This window comes from Mirounga leonina, unplaced genomic scaffold, assembly GCF_011800145.1.
Source record: "Mirounga leonina isolate KUSES-001 unplaced genomic scaffold, KU_Mleo_1.0 Mir_418, whole genome shotgun sequence".
NCBI lineage: Eukaryota > Metazoa > Chordata > Mammalia > Carnivora > Phocidae > Mirounga > Mirounga leonina.
Window position 1 is genome coordinate 22033042 of NW_023270739.1, and position 22103 is coordinate 22055144.

At 38.6% G+C, this 22103-nt stretch overlaps 1 protein-coding gene across 4 annotated transcripts in view; it reads right to left on the reverse strand.

Annotated features, from left to right (window-relative positions):
- Positions 1 to 10245: 10245 nt before the first annotated feature.
- Positions 10246 to 22103, reverse strand: part of VEZT (vezatin, adherens junctions transmembrane protein) — a 72433-nt gene continuing 60575 nt past the window's right edge. For 3 of the 4 annotated variants that reach the window (XM_034987819.1, XM_034987818.1, XM_034987821.1), the window contains one exon: positions 10246 to 19541. In XM_034987819.1, the coding sequence (XP_034843710.1) occupies positions 19027 to 19541 (515 nt within the window). In that variant the 3' untranslated portion in view covers positions 10246 to 19026. Of the gene's footprint in view, positions 19542 to 19681; positions 20615 to 22103 lie in introns of those variants that run through there. The other variant, XM_034987820.1, reaches the window with a different exon arrangement.

The following is a 22103-nucleotide window of genomic DNA, read 5'->3' on the forward strand; positions in this document are numbered from 1 at the left end:
GGAGCCTGAGTATCTATTTTTTTTAATAGACCCTAGAGTGATTTTTATATGCGACCAGGGTTAAGAGCAGGCATTTCGCTTGGCCTCTAGGAAGAGATGAGAGTAGCTCATCTCATGTCTGCTTTCTTCTCCACTGACACTTGCTCTAGAACCTCTCAGCCAGTCCTGTGGCTTTAGAAACCCTCCATCTGCTGATGACCCCCACATTAGCATCCCCCACATACAGCATCTCCCCAGAACTCCATGGCCCTCCCGATTCCAAAGCTCTATTTCAGTATCTCGCTGGAACATTCCATAAGCATCTTGACTTAACTTTCCCAAATCAAACTCTACTTTTTCTCCAACCTGCCCTTCCCCATTTCTTCCTCATTTCAGGAAATTACCCTTGCCCAGTTTACTGAGACTAAAAATATTGAAATGGACTTCTCCTTTTCCATACCCTATTTGTAATCCGTCTGCCAATCCCGAAGCCTCTACTTTCCTGGTGTATCCAGTCTGACTGTTCACGCCACCTCCAGGCAGCATCCTCTTTCATAAGGGCCCCTGATTTAGCTCTGTGTCAGCCCTTGTGGCCCCTACTATCTGTTCTCTATAGCGACCGGAGTAATCTTTATAAAACCTGGATCAGATTATAGCGCCTCACTGCTCAGAATCCTCAAATAGGTTCTCAAAGTAAAATCCCAGATCTTTTCTAGGGGTCCCAAAACTTCATGTACTCTGGCCCTTCCTCTCCTCCGCTTCCCCACCTGCTCCGCCGCCCTGGCCTCCCTGCTGTTCCCCTCGGAGCCTTTACGCATGTGCTCTCTCTGCTGTCTGTCTTCCAGGAGCTGGACAGTTTATGCGCTCGTATCATTGGGTCTCAGGCAAAGGTTACACCCTCAGTGGCCTTCCCTTTCTGTTCTGTCTAAAGGAGCCCCTTTCACTCTCCATCCCTTACTTCTTTATTGGGTTCATAGCACTTATCACTACTTGGCATCTTATCCATCTGCTGGTTTATGATCTGATCCCCCCGGTGAGGGCAGGCGCTTTGTCTGTTTTGTTCCTTCCTGCACTCTGGTGCCTAGAAAGGTGCCCAGAAAAATATATTTTTTTAAGGTTTTATTTATTTATTTTTTAAATTTTATCTATTTAGTTGAGAGAGAGAGAGAGAGAGAGCTAGAGTGGGGGGAGGAGCAGAGGGAGAGAGACAAATAGACTCCTTGCTGAATGCAGAGTCTGATGTGGGGCTTGATGGCAGGACCCTGGGATCACGAGCTGAGCCGAAATCAAGAGTCGGGGACACTCAACCGATTGAGCCACCCAGGCGCCCCAAGGTTTTATTTTTAAGTAATGTCTGCACCCAACGTGGGGCTCAAACTTACAACCCTGAGATCAAGAGTCACATGCTCTACCAACTGAGCCAGCCAGGCGCCCCAAGTAGATTTTCTTTTTTTTTTTTTTTAAGATTTTATTTATTTTTTTGACAGAGACACAGCGAGAGAGGGAACACAAGCAGGGGGAGTGGGAGAGGGAGAAGCAGACTTCCCGCTGAGCAGGGAGCCCGATGCGGGGCTCGATCCCAGGACCCCGGGACCATGGGACCATGACCTGAGCCGAAGGCAGACGCCACCCAGGCGCCCTGCCCCAAGTAGATTTTCGATAAATACTCTTTGACTGAGTGAATGGACATGCACCATTCCTTCTGTCAGGAACGCCAAACCCATTTTTACTTTGCTTTGCCCCTTCCATTTATCAACCAAGTCTTGCCCCAGCTTTTGGCAAGGCCCCAGGCATTTCTACAAGGCAGGAATTCCCCAGCAAAAAGATAGATACTTGAGACCCAAAGGAAAGGAATATCTGCTGTGAATCCTACCTTTTCACAAACGAATTCCCTGAATCCTGGCAACAGTCCTATGAGGTGATGGTGCTGTTTCCATTTAACAGATGAGGAAACTGAGACCTCAAGTCGTTTACAGAGCTAAGAGGTGAGATTTGAAACCAGGTATCCTGACTCAGAGTCCAAAATGGGGAACATGAAGAGGCTGTTGGCAGCGTTAGGATATAGTACAGGAGCAGGTAGAGTGGGAAATGGCCTCCTTTTTGTTTTTCTGTAAATGAGACTTTTTTAGGATTCGTGGGAGAGAGTGTTTTGGAGGTCTCCTTATTCTACTAACACGAATCCCTTTTCTGGTCTCTGCTTCAATGAAAGCATCTTGGGAGGGTTCATTAAGAGTAAGTGATGAATGTTCAGAGGGTAGTTAAAATCTCTGCTTTCACGGGGTGCCTGGGTGGCTCAGTCGTTAAGCATCGGCCTTCGGCTCAGGTCATGATCCCAGGGTCCTGGGATCAAGCCCCTCATCGAGCCCCGCATCAGGCTCCCTGCTCCGCGGGAAGCCGGCTTCCTCTCCCACTCCTCCTGCTTGTGTTCCCTCTCTTGCTGTCTCTCTCTCTGTCAATTAAATAAATAAATAAAATCTTTAAAAAAAAAAGAATCTCTGCTTTCGTTTAGTCATTAAGTCAATATTTGGTCACCATAAGGCTAATATATTTCATTTGAGAGAACAAATCAGGGACTGTTTGCTTGGTTTGAGTTGTTTGGACAAGTCTTTCCATTCCATTCAATTCAGTTGGCGGAACAATGGTATAACCAGTGTGGTTTAAACATTTAAGCTCTCGCCACAAACAGGTTAAGTGGGACCGACTGGATCCCATTAGATAATAAGAATATCTTTTCAGTTATAAAGGGCTTTTGCAAAAAGATTCTCACACCAATCTGATGAATAATAAGGAAATTAAACACTGAGGACAGTGGTCCAGGGGGAAAATGTCTAAAGAAATGAGATTACCGGTTTTAATATGTTGAATGAACAACATGCAGAGGAATTACTTGCCTTCTTTTAGGAATCTTGTGATTAAACCAAATGCAAACTGAAGGGATTATGCTTCTTGAAGTGGTAATTAGGATTCCTGTGTGTGTGCATGCATGCATGTGCATGTGTGTGTCCTTGTATGTGGTGACCTATGCAGGAAAATAAGAGAAAACTGACAAAATACATAAAACAAACACCTAACTTGAAGTCAAAGAGCCTTTCTGGAGAACCTAATCTATTATTTTTTCTTGCTAAGAGTCTTGGGCTCTTGTGCTAGACACTGAACTTATTTGAAAGCTCCCCTTCTCATCTATAACATGGAATACTTATTTCACAGAGTGATTGCTATGTCTAGTACAAAGACATTCAATAAATGTGCATTGAATTAAAAATTCTTTCCATTTGTTACCAATATTAACCAACAAGATATTGTAAAGTCCTAGCTCATTTGGATTTTTTGAATGGTTATTCAAGTATTCTTTTTTTTTTTTTTAATTTTATTTATTTTGAGAGCGAGAGAGCAGGGGGAGGAGCAGAGGCAGAGGGAGAGAGAGACTCTCAAGCAGACTCCACACTGAGCATGGAGCCCAACGTGGGACTCAACCTAAGCCGAAATTAAGAGTTGGATGCTTAACCGATTGAGCCACCCAGGTGCCCCAAGTATTCTTTATAGAATTTATTTTTATTATACTTAAGATGTATTCATTCCTAAGATATCTTGGGATATGTAATAAATCAAAAGGAAATAGAAACTTAAAAAAATAAATAGGAGGCACACAGCATGGTACAAACCGGACTAAATAAATATGACTTCCATTCTGCCCTGAAATGGGGCTTCTGTGGGTAAAAGTGATCAGGACTAGACAGTTACTCCACAGAAAACATCTTTGCTCTGGTAGCTGTAGGAACTCAGTGGGAGCCCCATGTTCTGTTTACTGAACTGCAGATGAACTCCCCAAACAAACTTCTGCAGTGCACTCACAACGGAGTTAGATGGACTTTCATACCTTCAGCCAACTGAAGTAAACAAAAAGATCCATTGATGTAGTTACTAATAATATTTAAGCACTCGCGTCTTATGGCAGCAGCTGAGATTTGGTGAATTGTCACAAACCATGAGAAATGCAATGGCTCAGGAAGCGGACTTGAAGACTGAGGCACCACTAACAGTCTGGCAAGAACTTCCCATTAGAACACAAGAGCAGCCCAAATTGTCCTACGTGTTTGACATGTATGAATCTCATTATCGTTGCAAACTGGTAAGCCAAGTATCTGTAAAGTGGGAATACTCTACAAAACCTGGTGCGCAGGAAGAGTGTTACAACAACATGAGGAGTCAGAATAGAACCACTTATGATAAGAATAATAATAATTAATGACTTGCTATTGTGCTAGGTCTTCACGTAAGCCCGTCACTGACCGTGTGACATAAGAATAGTTGTCCTCTAAGAGTGAGGGGACTGGAGCTCTAGGAGCAGACCACAGGCCTCAAGTGGTAGAAGACCAGAAACCTTAACCCAGGTGTTGTGACTCCACATAGAGTGCTCTCCCTGCTGCCCTTCAGCAACCCCCACAGGGTTAGTCCCGTGTTGGATCACTGGAAGGGCTGAACCGGCTGACCCGGACCTGGAGACCGGAACGGGCCTAACAAATGTTCTCAATCTGGTATAATTTGGCATCAGCCTCTGTCACACCACTGGCTGAGCCTGCAGGTGCCAAATCTGAGTTTGTTCTTTTGATCTCTCCTGACATCTCTGCATCATTTTGCACCGTTGATCATGTTCTTGAGACCGTCTGCTTCTCTGACTTCCATGTCACCTGTCCTACTTCTGTCCCCTTGGCCATGGGTTTTTATATTCAAACTTAGCCTGGATAATAGCTTGTATTTATTGAATGCCTCTGACGCGGCACACATTGTCTGAGTCCCTTTACCTGTATTCACACATATTTATTTAATCCTCATGATAATCCTATGAATCAGATGGTACTCTTGTCTCTCTTGAAAAGATAAGGAAATTTAGCAACAAAAGAAAAAATACACTGGGCTTGAACATTTCTGATGTTTGTGTGTCAAAGGACACTAGCAAGTGGGGCGCCTGGGTGGCTCAAGTTGGTTGAGCCACTGACTCTTGATTTCGGCTCAGCTCATGGGCTCGGGGTCCTGAGATTGAGCCCCCCATCAGGCTCCATGTAGAGCTCTCTCTGCCCCTCCCCCACTCGAGCTCTCTCCCTCTCTCTCTCTAAAATAAATAAATAAAATCTTTTTAAAAAAAGAACACTATCCAGACTATCAAGAGAGTGAAGACAGCTCACTGAAAGGGAGAAGATATTTGCAAAGCATATGTTCGATAAAAGATTAATATCCAGAAAAAATAAAAACTACAACTCAACAACAAAAATAAACAACCTTATTAAAAAATAGGCAAAGGATTTGAACTCAGCCATTTCTCCAAAAAATATATACAAATGGCATCCTCTTGCTTGATATTTTAGCAGCAGCTGACATGTTAATCACTGCCTCTTTTATGGAATGATTTCTTCATCCTGCTTCAAGGACATCACTTCTTCTGTGTCACTACCTGCTCCCTCTCAGTCACCTTGCAGGTTCCTTTTTATCTCCTGACCTACAATCTTCAGATTCCTCAAAGATCTCAGTGTTCTGACTCCCTCTGACTTACGGTCATGACTTTAAACACGACCCACAACGCTGACATCTCCCACTCTCTTTCTCTTGAGCTTAGACTCATATATCCAACATATATCCAAATGCCTACCCAGCATTTCCACCTAATGATTAAGCAGTGTTAATTATTATTAATTATTAAGAAGTATTTTATACCTAACCTGTCCCAAACCAGCTCAATTTCTACCCAGACATCACTGGCTTCCCTCACTCCCTTCATCCGTGACCGCACTGTACAAAATACTCTGCATCCTCCATATCCCTCTTCTTTGGCTTTGTTTTCTGTGTAGTGTTTACCCCCTCCTAACTCCCGGGAGATTGTCTGGCTCCCCCTCTGGTATTCAGTGAGGGCAGAAACCTTCTTGTTCACTGCCCTATCCTTAGCGCTGAGAACAGTGCCTGGCATGCGGCACACGCTCAACTGAATGGCCGTGATAGCTTTGGCTAGTTGAAATATTAAGGGAAATGGTGTACCTTATAGAGTTTTATTTTTTTTTTAAAGATTTTATTTATTTATTTGACAGAGAAAGACACAGCGAGAGAGGGAACACAAATGGGGAGTGGGAGAGGGAGAAGCAGGCTTCCCGCGGAGCAGGGAGCCCGATGCGGGACTCGATCCAGGGACTCCAGGATCATGACCTGAGCCGAAGGCAGTCGCTTAACCAACTGAGCCACCCAGGCGCCCCCTTATAGAGTTTTAATTAATACAGATTATGTGATAGATAAAAAATTCTTCAAAACCTGGTACCCAGGTGGGAAATAGTATCAGGGGTCCTTAGTTGATAAAATGCTGGGTACCTCTGGATTCGATTATTCCAGGTTTTGAATTTCAACTGAACTTCGACTCAATACTATTTCAGCAAGAAAAATTTTTTAATTTTGGTACTGGGTCTGGACCTACTGTCCTCTGGACATGTACGAACTTAAGGTTTTTTCCAGTCCAACATTTTCCTGTATTTTGATCAAGTTATTTCTGCAAGAACTGAACACTGCAGCCTTTCTCCTTTTCTCTAGGCCCTGCCCCAGGGTTAGCCTAAGAGGTGACGGCTTGAACACACACAGAATGATAAGCTTTCCTCTTATGTGTGAATAGAAGCCCAAAGTAACAATGAAATCCTACACATCCTCACCAATTTCTTAAATTACACTTTTTTTTTCTATTATACAAGTGTTTCACATTTATTGTGGTGAAAAAAACCTAAGTCACCCTATGTCACTGTTTAAGGGATTTATCACTGTTAAATTCTTCCGATCTTAGTGTATCGTATATTTTGTATAGTAATCTTGTCATTAGCTACCCTTACCAATGTGTCATAGCTTCATCTTCTAAGTTCAGGCAAGACAAGTAAGTGGCTTCATGGCTAATAACCAGGCATGGGTGCTGAAGAATAAAGCATTTTAGATCAAGGAACAAGATACAAAACAAAAGATTGATACTTTTGTTGCTGAGGGGTGCCGGGAGCCCGATGCGGGACTCGATCCCGGGACTCCGGGATCATGACCTGAGCCGAAGGCAGTCGCTTCACCCACTGAGCCGCCCAGGCGCCCAAAAGATTGATACTTTTGTTGCTGAGGGGCGCCTGGACGGCTCAGTCGGTGAAGCATCTGCCTTCGGCTCAGGTCATGATCTTAGGATCTCCGGATCGAGCCCCGCATCGGGCTCCCTGCTCAGCGGGGAGTCTGTTTCTCCTTCTCCCTCTCCTCTGCTCATGTTCTCTCTCAAATAAATAAAATCTTTCACAACAACAAAAAAGATTCTTTTGTTGCTGAAATGAAGATAAACCAGGAAATTCTATTCCTATAGAGGAAACATTGTAATAGGACATTCCCTCTTAATGAAAAGATTATGCCATCTAAGAGGGAAGGATAACATGCAATCATAGGGAACTATTGTTCCTTTTAAATTCTTAGCACCTTGTAAGCACTAGTATTAGACTGCTTTAAGATGTAAAATACGCTTAATTCTTAGCTGGAGCCAGCTATACTTTTTTTTTTTTTTTAAATATTTAATTTATTTATTTGACAGAGAGAGAGACAGCTAGAGAGGGAACACAAGCAGGGGGAGTGGGAGAGGGAGAAGCAGGCTTCCCGCCAAGCAGGGAGCCTGATGCGGGGCTCGATCCCAGGACTCTGGGATCATGACCTGAGCCGAAGGCAGATGCTTAACGACTGAGCCACCCAGGCACCCCCAGCTATACTTCTTAAAACTGCCATCATTCATGGAACCCTACCATCTTTTTTTCTTTTTTTTAAGATTTGATTTATTTGAGAGAGAGAGCACGTGCATGAGCGGAGACGCGGGACTTGATCCCAGGACCCTGAGATTATGACCTGAGCCGAAGGCAGGCGCTTAACCAAGTGAGCCACCCGGGCGCCCCCCGACTACCTTTTTTTTTTTTTAAATATTTTATTTATTTATTTGACAGAGAGAGGCACAGCCAGAGAGGGAACACGAGCAGGGGGAGTGAGAAGAGGGAGAAGCAGGCTTCCCGCCAAGCAGGGAGCCCGATGCGGGGCTTGATCCCAGGACCCTGGGATCATGACCTGAGCCGAAGGCAGACGCTTAATGACTGAGCCACCCAGGCGCCCCTTTTTATCCTCTTAAGGTTGAATATTTCTTAGGCTGCTCACCTATGTCATAAATATAAGCACTCTTTCACCCTGGAATAGAATGACAAACTTGGCTTTACATAGTATAGTTGTATCTCATTAATAGAGAATCTTAAGAATTTTAGCCCTGGAAGAGAATTTTAGAGGTCTACTCCAATTCATAATTAATGCTTTTTTTTTTAAAACAGGAAACTGTACCTTGAAATGGTTAAATGATTTGCCTGAGTTTTAGAGAAGTAGTTTTGTCAATAATCCAAGTCTACGGACTTCAAAATTCAAGGGCCCTGTACTCTCCTAGAGTTCAGCTGTAAAATGAAATGTATCTGCAGGCAGCTGATGATAACGAGGTCTTTTATAACTGGGGAGGACACTGGTTCTGACACTCCGTGTGTACAACTTTGAGTGAGAAAACTACTGAGCCTGTCTCCTTACCTTCAAACAGTATATTCAGATTCTAGGAACATATTTGATGCCTAATATTTTGTATATAAATGTAAACATTTTCTCATAGGAACACATTTAAGATCTTTCCTCAAGTAAGTAGGACTGGGGCTCCTGGCTGGCTGTCAGTAGAGCATGATTCTTTTTTTTTTTTTTTTAAAGATTTTATTTATTTATTTGACAGAGAGACACAGCGAGAAAGGGAACACAAGCAGGGGGAGTGGGAGAGGGAGAAGCAGACTTCCCATTGAGCAGGGAGCCGGATGCGGGGCTTGATCCCAGGACCCTGGGATCATGACCTGAGCCGAAGGCAGACACTTAACGACTGAGCCACCCAGGCGTCCCAGTAGAGCGTGATTCTTGACCTGGGGGCATAAGTTCAAGCCCCATGCTGGGTATAGAGCTTATTTAAAATAAAAAAAAAAAAAAGTTCAAAAAAAAGTAAGTAGGACTGATTTTTTATGAACAGATTGTGAAAATGTTCTATTCATTTTTACAGATGTACATTCGGGGAAAATTAGTATTTGCCAACTTTATTTTCAATGGTTATAGCACATCTGCTAAAGACCTTCAGAAGCAAATTGTGAAGACAAAGAGTGATTATCATACAGGATATTTCCTACCCAATGACTTCAGGATCCGGTAGAGTAACTACACATATTCTACCTTACCTCACACTTTTCATTAGTAAATCCCAGACAAGGGCCAAATGTCAAGAATTGCCTTTATGAATGCTTGTTCCTTGCTTCAAATCTTTTCTGGGAAGAGGTAGCTTATCTATTTAAAAGTTCAGTTCAAGTCCATCTGGAGGCATCATTGAGCTCGCCGACCAGACACCATGAGCAAAGCTTACCCTCAAGGGTTGAAAAAATTTATGGACAAGAAATTATCATTGAAATTGAATGGTGGCGGACAGGTCCAAGGAATATTGCGGGGGTTCAGTTCCTTTATGAATCTTGTGATAGACCAATGTATGGAGATGGCAAGCAGTGGGCAACAGAATGATATTGGAATATGAGAAAACTAAACAATGGGTGTGTTCACTGGAAGAAAACTGCTTCCACATGTCCTCTCTCCACAGCACCTGTTTTTCACAGTATAAAAATCAGGTCATGGGCATTTTCATATTGAACTTTTTTGTTAAATACATTTTCGTAATAGTAAAACAACAAGTAAATCAAAGTTCAGTTCAAGGAAGGCCCTTTCTCTTTAGCCAGCACTTGGTCTGCAGAGCCATTCGGGAGTTATTATGAATGTTCCCAAGACTGTAGCTGAGCTTAGGAAGGTTCAAACCAATCATTCATTCAATTACATAGGACATTCAGTATGTCTTTTCTGTCAGGGAGGTCCTACAAGTCAACAAATAGAAGATAAGAATATATCCGATGGTGACAGTCACTGAGAAGGGTGAAAATGGAGCTTTTAAAATTCATCTACTGTTTTCACTCCAATGACTTAGCATGTGAGGCACTTTAATGACCAAACTTAGACTAATGAATCCACGGTTTTCATAGAAAACTGCTGTCATTTGTCGGTATGTTAACAAATTCTGGAAAATAGTATAATAGAAGAAAAATGGAGATAAAAGGAAAAGAAATTTTTACCTTTTGGCTGATTCATGTTGCAAGCCCCAGAATAAAAAAAGCACACACACAGAAGACACAGAGAGAAGTACAGATTTTATTAGAGACTTGTTAAGCTTAGAAGGAACAATAATACAGGCATATACAAACCTACTGTCCGTTCTTGTAAAAGTCCTTTAAAAATCTGATACGATAAAATACATCAAGTGATCAAAGAAAGCACTGATGAGAAAGGCTATAATCTCAAGTCTTCAGGTAGGGTAGGAAATGTGCAGTTCTACAAAATACAGGTAGGCAGAAAGTAAAAATTAAAGTATCTCTGAAAGAATATTCTTAAATGATATTTAAAAAAAATACAGCTTAACACTCCAGTGTTAAATGAAGAGTGAAGACTGACTTTAGAAAATTACTTATATGTAAACAAGCCCAAACTCTGTAAGACAGTTCACACATTCCTGTTTTCAGTGTTCATACAATGTTAAAAGAGAATGCAAATCCCCCCCCAAATACTGAGAACACTTACTATACATAAACAGAAGATGGGTTCATACATTTCAGGCTATGTCAAGAAATAGTTACCTATGCTCACAGATTAGGGCACAGATACAAGACTGCTAATGTCAGGACATCTTCATGTTTGGGTGAATGCAAAATGTCATAAATTTTGGAAGACACCAATGTAAGGCTCACCTATTTAATTTTAATATAGTTCATTAGAAAAAAACGAATCCAAAGAATTGAGGCATAAATTAAGAGTGAATTTACAAGACTATAAATGCATTTAAATCAGTTGACATTAAAAGGAATCAAAATCCAAAGATCTTTAGGTCCAAAGGCTATTGTTTATCAAAAAAATATACATATACTAACATGTATAGTGTTTTATGTAAAAAGGAAACACTGTGCAAACAGGAAAACACTGAGAGAAGGGTAAACATAATATGATTTAAAAGGCAAAAATAATAGAACCCACGGGATGAAGCATCTGTATGATGAATGAGATAACTAATCCCAGGGTTGAGTTCTTCAGAATGAGCCTCAAGCTCACAGTCCTATTTTAAAGGATAACTCACTGATCCAATTATTCTGATGACAAGGCTTGGAGGAACAGCACAGTTTGAGGCTCTTTTCACAGTTGGGAGTCCTTGATTTGTCTGCAATTATTTCAAACATGGTCTAATCCTATTGAAATGTCAGTATTACCAAAAGTATACATTTCCATTGTGTATCATAACTTTGGATTTGGGGTCTTTTCATGCCTTTTCAGAAATCCTGTCCTCAAATTAAGTAAAACAGCGATGTCACAGTTATGATGTGAGACCACGTGATGAATCAAGTAGGTCAGAATCTTTTAAAAATCCAGAGCAGCAGGGTACAAAAATAAACTTACTAAAAACCTTATTCTGCAAAATACTTTAGTAATCTGTGAGGTATTAATCCATTTCCACTCTATCATCCTAACTTGTTTCCATCAACCACAGCAGATTCTGAAACATAGTTTACAATGAATCTGACAAGGGACTTGGTATCTACAAACGATGCTAAGGTTCTTCCCAGACCTGAACCTAAAAAGCAAGCTCAAAGCGGTATGGTAGATTCAAGAAGATTAAAAAAGGCATTGGTCTCCAGAAACAGAAGTTTAAAATTACTTACCATTGGAATTACAGGGCAAAGACCAAATGCCTTTCAGAAATTATGCACAATTAAATGAGACTGCTATCATATTGTTGAGTAGAAAGTGAGAAAAACAAAAACAGAAACCATTAGTTTGGGGGAGAAAATTTTTTTTTTTTTTTTTTTTGGTGGCTAAATCGTTTAACCATAAAATAGAGCTAGAGATCTGATAAGTTACAAGAACAATTCTCCCACCAGCAATTAGTAACAGCCATATTACATTTCACATTTCTACTGTGATAAATTACTGTAATGTCAAAGTCTGGTAGACTTTATCTTGCTATCCATTGTTATTCCTCTAATTGTAGAAGGATTAACCAACCAATTTTTGCTAACTGTAGGCACACACACAAAGAAAAGTGAGTTTTGATGAACGTAGGATGTCTAGTCAGCCTCAGGTTCTCTTCAGTCTTCACACTCTTGATGTTCCAGGAATGATGCGCGAGTTTAGGTTGGTTCTAGGATAGGCCCAGGGGCCTGGTTTGATCTGGGATCCCTGGGACCATACCTAGAACAAACCCAAACAAAACCAAACTCCTTGGGAGTGCTTTCAGCTCAGGTGACTTCTGGGCTTTTCACCCATATGGACCTCCAGGGCTGTACCAGGACCATACAGCAATCTTTAAGGAATGGGAGTAGCATTTCTGGAGTTTTCTGTACGTTGCCAGGTGCTAGTACTGTGCAGAAAATACTTTGCTTAAATATGGAATTAAATTTACTTGGGAGAGGAAAAAAGATATCTAATTTTTTAGGATATCATAAAAAATAAACTTGTAAAAGACATGCTTTAGTTTTAGAAAAGATGCTCAAAGATGAAATAAACTCATTTGTAGGCAGTAAACCTTTAGGAAATGTTATAAAAGTGAAAAATGTAAAGTTCAAAACAGTAGAATTATCCCTTATCTTTAGAAACTTAAGATACAAATATGAGGGGAAATATATATTTCTACAATGACTCATAGAATATACTCACTTTGAAGATTAGTGTGTCAGAAGTATACTCAACTTAAATACTGTCCTATTTTAATAACCTGCTGGCCATGTGCTGAATGAAATTGAGTAAATAGGGATGAAACAAATTAACTCAATTGCTGACAGGTTAAAATGTACAGCATTTTAAAAAATACCATATGCATTTTAATGTATCACACATTTTAGGATTTCTATAAAATCAACTCCTTCTTCATGTTATGCTTTTGTATATGTGAATCCTGGAATCAATTCATCCTCTTCTTGATTTATAGCAATTACACTGAGTAAAATCACTTTCCTTTCACAACTATATGCAAGGAGAATTCTTCTCCTTGTACCACCAACCAGGGTTTGGCATCATGGCTATTCTGTAATGGCAGTCTCAACTCAAGAAACGGGTTTGGGTCATCTATTTTTAAATGAATATTATATCATAATTCCCTTCCACTAGCATATGAATAACGTTAGGTGATGAGTCATGGCCATAGGCTGATTTTCCAATTACCCTGTATGTGATGGATGGATGAATCAACGTATGGACTAAAACATAATCAGCCTATTGGTAAAACTAAGTTATTCAAAGCCAGGATATCCCTTTCTAGACAGATTTGAATTTTACTTGCAAACATAATAACATGCAAATTTCATGTTTATTTTTCATTCAAGAGAGAAAAATCATCATGCTTAACATTAAATGATAACTTAAACACGCAAAATATAGAATGACACTAGGAATTTAGTCCTTCATATATCTGTCAATATCATTAGATCTAACACTGATAACTTTTGGCAAGCTTTTAACATATATTTCACTGAGTGAAAACAAAGATACTGTCTTAAAATCTTGCACAATCAAAGAACAAATTCTTTGTGGTAAAACTGCCTAGAGTCTAAAAACCTTATTACTTCTCAGCTCTCTGGGATATCAATAATGATAGTTTTCTTATTTCCCAGGACTCAACCTACTTCATGTTTCAGAAATGAAGATGCATCTCTAAAAACAAAACCAAACTAGCCAAAGAAATTCTCAGCAGCATGTGGTATCCAATTCATTTAGAGAGTATGCAGAAAATGCTAATTTGAGTGGGGTGGTTTTAATCAGACCCAAAAAATTAAAGGATAGAATACAGAGAAGGTGAAGTATGGAAACAAAATGGTTCCCCTTGTACAATAACAGCTTGTCTGTTTTGAGAGCAGGTATCGCATTTAGCAACTTCACTTATTTTAAAGATAGCAATGAAACAGGTAGTGAGTAATAGATACAAAATCCATGCGCTTTAAGTATAATCCAGTTTTTTAGTCTTCACTGAGTCGATTTACTCTAGCTGTCTTAGTTACCTGGTTTCCAAAACCAAAGCAGACTAGAAGGAGCATTACGAAGGTGGAGAAAGGCCATTGCTAGGGGCACACGTAAGCAAGCAGTAACTGCAGGAATTGGAGGAATCAGAACTACTAACAGGAAACAAAGACAAGAAAATGAAAAAAGCACAGCAGAATGGAGCCATTTAGTAAAAGGGCACATAGCTCTCAGTGCCTAATTAGACTATCAGTATAACAACTGTTGTTAATAATGAGCATTCTGACATCAAAAAGATTAAAATGATTTTCATATACTGTTTAATAAGACAGCGATGCATACTGTTTTAAAGGATTACCTTCAGAAATTATTCCAAAAATTTGTAATGCTTAAAGGGGTCTAAGCTCTATAGAAAACTCAGATATCTAGAATGAGTCATTCTCCAAATATTCAGTTAGCCAGTTCTTCCTAAATTAGCCATGCATGTTTAGTCTCAAACCTATAGTTCTAGAATATAAATCTTGGTGAACAGAATTGGAGTCACATTTACAATGCTCTAAGTTTTCAGTCTGTGTCCTATACTAGGAACAATCAACGAGAACAAAACATTTAATATTTCCTAAAATATACACAATGATTTGTACAAAGATGGTAGTTGGATTTTCTTTTACAGCTGAATTCATTTATGGAGAGTCCTAGAAACATCAATATATAAAAACTGAATTAATATTTTAAATATATGGCAATCACATATTCAACCAAGTATTTTTAGCAAGTTCTTAGTAAAGAATGAAGAGGCAAACAAAAGTATGTATGCTAAGCAGCCAAACAGGTACCACAAAGTCCATGCACTTAACTGACCGAAAAAGCCCCTTAGCCTTCTTTCAGTCTACTTACTCTTATTTTAGACACAATTCTAGCGAGCTTGGCAATCTGGTTTCTCAGGCCACAGCAGATTATAAGCAGCAAATTAGGGGCCTAGTGCAAGAGGCAGGCACCCAAGACAGCAGCAAAAAATGACAGCTGATTTTAAGGGAAGATAGAGAAACTGTGAAAACGAGACCTAGCTCACAAAGCACAGCATCGTAGGGTCATAGAGTAAAAGGACACATAACCTCATCTATCTTAGGAGTCCCTGAGGGTGCATTTCTGTTTATCACCCCGTGATAGGAACTGATATTCTTAAAGATGACAAAGAAAAAGTTAAATTAGATCCTAAATATTCTAGAAATTTTCCTATTCAACTACTAAAAAAAATGTTATGAATAAACGGATTTGCCTCAGTTACATGAAAAATTAACTCATGCAAGTTAGTTACCTGTCAATGGGGACAAGTAAATTGTTACTGTACTTAGGGCACTTTTTCCATATTTTGTCTTCCAATAGATTTGTTGCTTCATTATCTAATATAAGTGTGAATTACACAGACATGTTCTTATCTATGGAAGTGGAAGAATAAATCAATCTTTGTCTGGTTTTCATTCTTGGCATCTACAGTCTTATGGCATTTAGTTCTTGTTTCCTTGTTTTATTTTGATACGGAAACAATGTATTATGATTAAACTAAATCAGTTGAACTTTTCTTCCGACATGATTTCTAATAATTTATCAAAATATTTCACATTTTATATTACTTATGGTGTATAAATAAAAGTTGGTCACAGAGTGAAAGGACCCTTAGGGTTCTTTCTGATTAACATCCCATTGACTTAAAATTTTGTGAAATGTATCAGAATTTAATTCTTTTTCTGCTTTAACATCAAAAGCTTCTCCAACTTTACTATGTAAATCAGAATAGTACTACTTATTTTTCAGAGAATTTAAAAAAATTTTTTGACCTATTTTACTAACATACGTATAACCAGATCTTTTTTTTCAGCCTCAAAAGTTTCACTTTTTTTTTTAACTACTTCTGAGAAGTCAGAGTTCACCAACATCACTTAGCAATCCAGAGAATTTGTTTTTTGCTGGAAAAACTCCCCATGACATTATTAGGTCAGCTGCACCCATTATTTTTAAATGATGGATCTGAGATGTAAACTCAAGGTTATCCTTTTGTGTTAAAGCTTTAAACCCATATTCTTAAATTTCCTTAGAAATTTGCTTTAAATGTGTTTCTCCTGACTTGTCTCCAAGAACTTGAGAAATCAAACCTGAGTCAATACATCAGTTCTTAATTACATATATTCAAATGTACAATTTTAATGAAGTACAATTTTAAAGAAGGCTTAACTTAGGAAGTCAGAAAATACAGACAACTTAGAATATAAGCAGAAGATCACAAATCAAACACCAGCAAGTCTGGCCCAATGTATGCCAGATATGCAGGGTTTTAATGAAAGCTGAAAAAAATAAGAATTTTAGGTATGATTAACCATTACCAGATCATTTACTGCCATGACTTTCCTTACTGTAGGCAAAAGGTAAAAATCTTGTCTTCAGGAGTACCCCAAATAGCTTCTTTCATGCATTTTTACATTAAGTACTAGGTTTGTCCTGGTAAAATAAACTATGGAAATGTTCATGTTAAAAGCTGTTAGGATATTACTCCTAACAAGAAGTATCTGGTCAAAATATCATTGTAAAATTTGGAAAGCACAATTATAAGCGTTGCATCACAAAATATTTTTCCCGGAGGGCTTCTTTTGGAAGGAGGATGGCAACTATTAAAACTAGTCAAAAGCCTGACAATAAAAAGTGAAATATTCTTAGAAAAGCAACAAGAGTACCTAATTATAATTACATTGACTTGTTTTTATTTCCTAAGGTATTCATGGCAAGAAAAAGTCCTAGACAGAGGTTCTTAGATTTTACTGGGCATAAACATCACCTAGGTCTCATTCCAAAATGACCAACTGAGAATGGATTGGGAGTATGGCCCCTAATCTGAAATGTAAAAATAAGACCTCTAATTTATTCTAAGTTGATGCCCCATAAAAAAAACTGAGAAACACTGACTTTTAGACTATTAAAAGAGAAAATTAGGAATATTCACAGGGAAAATAATATTTTATCTTAGAAGCATTTTAAAAGATGAAAGAAATTTTGAAAACTACACACAAAAAAAGAAGCTTCAGTTAAAGTCCCAAGATCCTTATATCATGGTTTCAACAAGTAGAATTTTCATGGAATTAAGTTAACAACTTAACTTGTTAACAGTGAATAAAACAGATCAGACTGGAAGATTAGGAATTCCTGATTAAAATCAGTCTTTTAAAATTAAAAAGTATCACCTCAGAGAGCACTGAATAAAACTGATAAGATATTAAGATTTTTTTCCTAAACCGCTATAATAAAAATAATACAATAAAAGAATTAAAAGTTACTAAACTCTAATTCTTCCTGTGTAAGGTTACAGATTAAGAGAAAGATTACCAAGGTTTTCCATAACTGCTTCTTCTAAATCCAAGGAGAAAAGGAGTTGTCAAACTAAGTAATTTAAAAAGAAAGTATTATTATTTATGAATACAATCGTCAGTCTCAAAACAAGAATTTGTTTTTTTCTTGAAATTTAGCTAACTATTGCTAAGTGGTAAATTAGGCCCACCCTAAGATAATCCTAAGAGCTTAATTATGGGTAAGTCCCAGATTTTTGGTCAATAGGCAGAATCACAGAGGGTCTCTACTATCCATATAAAGCAGAACCAAGTTTTTCCTCAGGTTAAAAAATACATTTCCTAAGATTACTGGAAAAAAAAAAATCCCTTTGGATACATAAAACTACTAACTCAAAGTGCTCTAAGTTTACAGGAATCTGAATGTTTCTCTAAAGACTATACCCATCGTGTAATCTCCTCTCTAGGACAGCAGCAGAAATTACTATTCCTGTACTTTCCCCAAGTAATGTCTATAAACTATGTCAGTGCGGAAGAGCTATAGGTTTCAAGACGTACTATACTCCTGAAAATGTCACATTTTGAAAATGCAGTCATTTAACACTGGACAATTTGGAAAGCAACCTCTTTTAAGAGGTAGTTTGTAAATGAAGTACTAAGGAGACAAGGATGCTTTCCAGGAAGCAGACAGGATGTTTCCAGAATCTCATTAAGGTGGAGAGGGTATAGCCTCAGGTTAGAAATCGGCAGCTAAGGTGACCGGCTTGTGTTAATGGCACCCAATTATCTGTAGGCAAACCTAAACAAAGAACTTTCTGCAAAGTTGGGAATGGGGCCTTGGACTACGGGGATCCCACTTTGACATCATTCCCTATTAGTTACAACAAGAACATAAGATAAACACAAAAAATAATTGAAAGGCTAATTTTTAAAACAGTACAATGTTCTTCTCTTAAGGATTATTAGGACATCTTAAAATTAACTACCGAATACAGGTATGAACAAGGAAACGTTAAGAAACATGTCACAGTCCCAGTATTTTTGACACTACTTTTTAGTTCCAACCCCCAGTACACATTCATTGTATGAATTCAATTTTTTTTTTAATTCAGAACCTGTATCTTTAAGGCTGGTAGAAACAAAAATAAAATACAAACAAGTTGTTATTAACATAATAGTTGCAGTTATTAACTGCAAGAATATAGTAAAAAGGAGTCATACTAAATGTTCTTGCAATAGAATTATCCCAGTCATTTTAGCGAATTCTGGCAAGAAATGATAAATTTGTTTCTTATTAGAAGTACCTAAAGAATTCCCAAGATTGATCAGTTGTACTGCAATTAAAACAGCAAGTTTATTCAAAAGAGCCCTTACCTTCTTATTTTCCTAAAAGATTTGCCATTTACAGGTTAGCTACTATTTTCAGAGCAGTTGTTCAAACCAGGGTTCTTGCTGTAAATTCACATCTTAGCTTTATATATAGTAAACACTCATGTTCCCTTTCCAGTGGATTATGTAGTGTTGAAGCTAAAACACCTGCATAAAAGCAACAATTTAAAATCCTTCATGTAAATCTTGGTTCTTAATTCTCTTCTACCTCATTTTTATTTTCTTGTATTATTTGTTCTTCCTCCTCATCACCAAAAGTCTGTTCCTGCATGGTGGTAAAGGAGAGAGATCTAGCAGCCACTTCTGCAGCAAGACCGGCAGTGAAGGTAAAATCCGGTGACCGCTGGAGCCGTGCCAGTCTCTGCTTAATGGAGGGCTGAAAGAAGTCCCTGGCAGTTGGATGGGCAGTGGACAGGCTACCTACATCTGCCTGCTGACATTCCTCTTCACTCTCACACTGGTAACACACTCTTTCTTCAGCTCCTTGGAGGAAGACGTCATTTGCAGAATTGTCTTTATTTTTACTATCTAGAGGGTTTTCAGATAAATACTCAGTCCTACTACTTATTTCATTGTCAGCTGTGGAGGGTTTACTATTTTCCTCTTCAGTATCATTTTTACCAACTGTCCCCATATCTGAATCCACTGATGGTTCTGAATTACTTATGGGTTCCACTGGGTCTACAGGAGACAAGGATTTCAACATAGCTTCAAAGGAAAAAAAAAAAAGAAAGAAAGAAAGAAAGAAAAAAAGAAAGAAAAATAATAACTAAGGACCCAGCATTGATTTAAACTTTAATTTAAACTTCCAGTAGTTTTTTCTTATAAATAAATAAAAGCTAAATAAAACTTTCTAGTAAAATCTATGTAAATTTATAAATCCAGAGAACTTTAGAAGAGATAGAATGCCTAAGAAATGAAATGGGATGGGGTTTTGATGAACACCTCACACGTTCTCTTATTCAAAATATTAAAGCAGTGGTTCTCAAAGTGTGGTCCCCAAACCAATAGCATCAGTTGTAACCACCAGCTTATTTGACAGAAGTGCAAATTTTTGGGGCCCCACCCAGACCTACTGAAGGGGACACTGTGAGTGGGGACCAGCTGTGTTGACAAGCCCTACACTGGACTCCAATGCACACTGCAGTTTGAGAACCATCTTATGAAAGAATAAGCAGCATGATTTTTACCGATAATGTGTCAGTTAAAAGGTCTAAAGTCATCCAGATAATAATCATCTCTTCAGCACATATATATTTACAAGTTAAAACAGCATGGAAAAAAAAAATGCACACAATTCAACTTACTTGCCAACCACCTAACAAGACCCTGATGAAAGTAAAGCCATAACTTCGACACATTTTGTAATGTCACAGAAAAATAGAAAACAAAATAAAATCTGTATTCAAAATCAACTATTGTACAAAGCACAATACATAAATATTATATCCATACGGCAGAAGTTGTCCTTTCAAGGAAAATGAAGTTTTATTTAGCCCCTCTTGATGTTAGTAGGCAGTGGGTTGCTTGCTAGGCAGTCTCTCCTCCCAGTATGAGGGGTTAGTACAATACAATATATTAGGAAGCATGACGGAAGAAAAGAAAGTGCTTCTTGAAGATCTGGCGTTTATTTAAAAAATAATTTGTAAAAGGAGTCCATTGCCAAGAAACAGATCCCTAAGCTGCAGTAACTCCACTAGGGAAGCAGCAACAACAGAAAAAATGGCCACAGCAGGTTCCAGTGTAGAATATCCCTCTCTAATTCCATTCGGACTTTACCCCTGTAGGCAGAGATGAAAACAACTCTGGAAGATGTACTGAAATTTTTCATGGAAAAAGCATTTTATGGTATCAGCAGCTTTTTACTTATTTTCACAAACAAAATCAGTATTACTGCCCTTTCAAATGTAAACTACCAGAAGCACATACCTGAAAAAAGACACACATTTCTTTCATTGTTATATCCTTGCCCGTATTGTCAAGAGGATAATTTTAAAGCTATATGGAAAAAATACTCAACAATAAAGATACAGATTTATATACGCTATTTTCAGTCTTCCCATACATTTTTAGTCGATAAATCTAGTTCTTAAAGAATGTAACATATATTAGACGTTGATTGATATCCCTGATTATTGCTAATTAAATAGGGCAATATAATCCGTACAAGTGGAGGGTCAAGTGTTAACCCTGCTGGAATGTAAGCCTCCAGGAGTACAGGGACTTTGTCTCTTGATCTATGCACTAGGGATACAGCAGTAAACAGCGCCTCAGGAACTACTTGTTGAATGAATAATTTTCTGAAGGAACACTGTGGGGGATAATAAAGCCCCTACTGATAGAGACTGTGATTTCATTAGAAAGACAAAAACATCGGATGCATAGAAAACAAGAGTGCCTAAAACACAATGCTCTCAATCTCTGATTCATGTACGCCCAACATAGGAACAAACAGGTTACAGGAACTCTATCTTTACTGCTGCTTCTGGGAAGTTCTTAAGCCACTACATATGTTGCTGCTCAAGACTTCCTTCCAATTCCCTCCAGTGCCCCTCTGGTGTGAGGCTCTACAGCGGTGGGAGAAGCAGCAGGGAGAAGAGGATTCATGGGTGAGCAACTGGTAGAAAGGACAGCTCGGTGGAGAAGACAGAATTCTTGGTATAAAGAGATCAGCATGCATGTTTTTCTTCTTTTTTTTTTTTAAAGTAAACTCCAGCCCCAATGTGGGGCTTGAACTCATGACCCCAAGAACAAGAGTCGCATGTTCTACCAACTGAGCCAGCCAAGCGCCCTGGCATGAATGTTTTTCATGAATAAAATCAGTTAAGTTTGTGGAACCATCGTCTAATTAGATGAATATAACCAGAGGAGGATATCTGTATTAGAAAGAGTAGGAAATATAAAATGACGGACTCATATGACAGAGAGGCTTGAAACCAGGAAGAAAGGGAGTTTAGATTTAATACAGTAGGAAAGGGAGAACCACTCTAGGTTTTAAAGCTAGACAGCCATTATCAATGTACTCTACTCTTTGAGAAAAATCTGGAGGGAGCCTGCAAGGATAGAAGCTAGCTTAGAAGCTATCTTTGAAGGATAGCTTAGAAGAAAAAGGTATTGAAAACAGAAGTCAGCTGGGGCGCCAGGCTAGCTCAGTCAGTAGAGCATACGACTCTGGATCTTGAGGTCATGAGTTTGAGCCCCACATTGTGGGTAGAGTTTACATAATAAAAAAAAAAAAAAGGAAGTCAGTTAAGAAACTATTACAATATA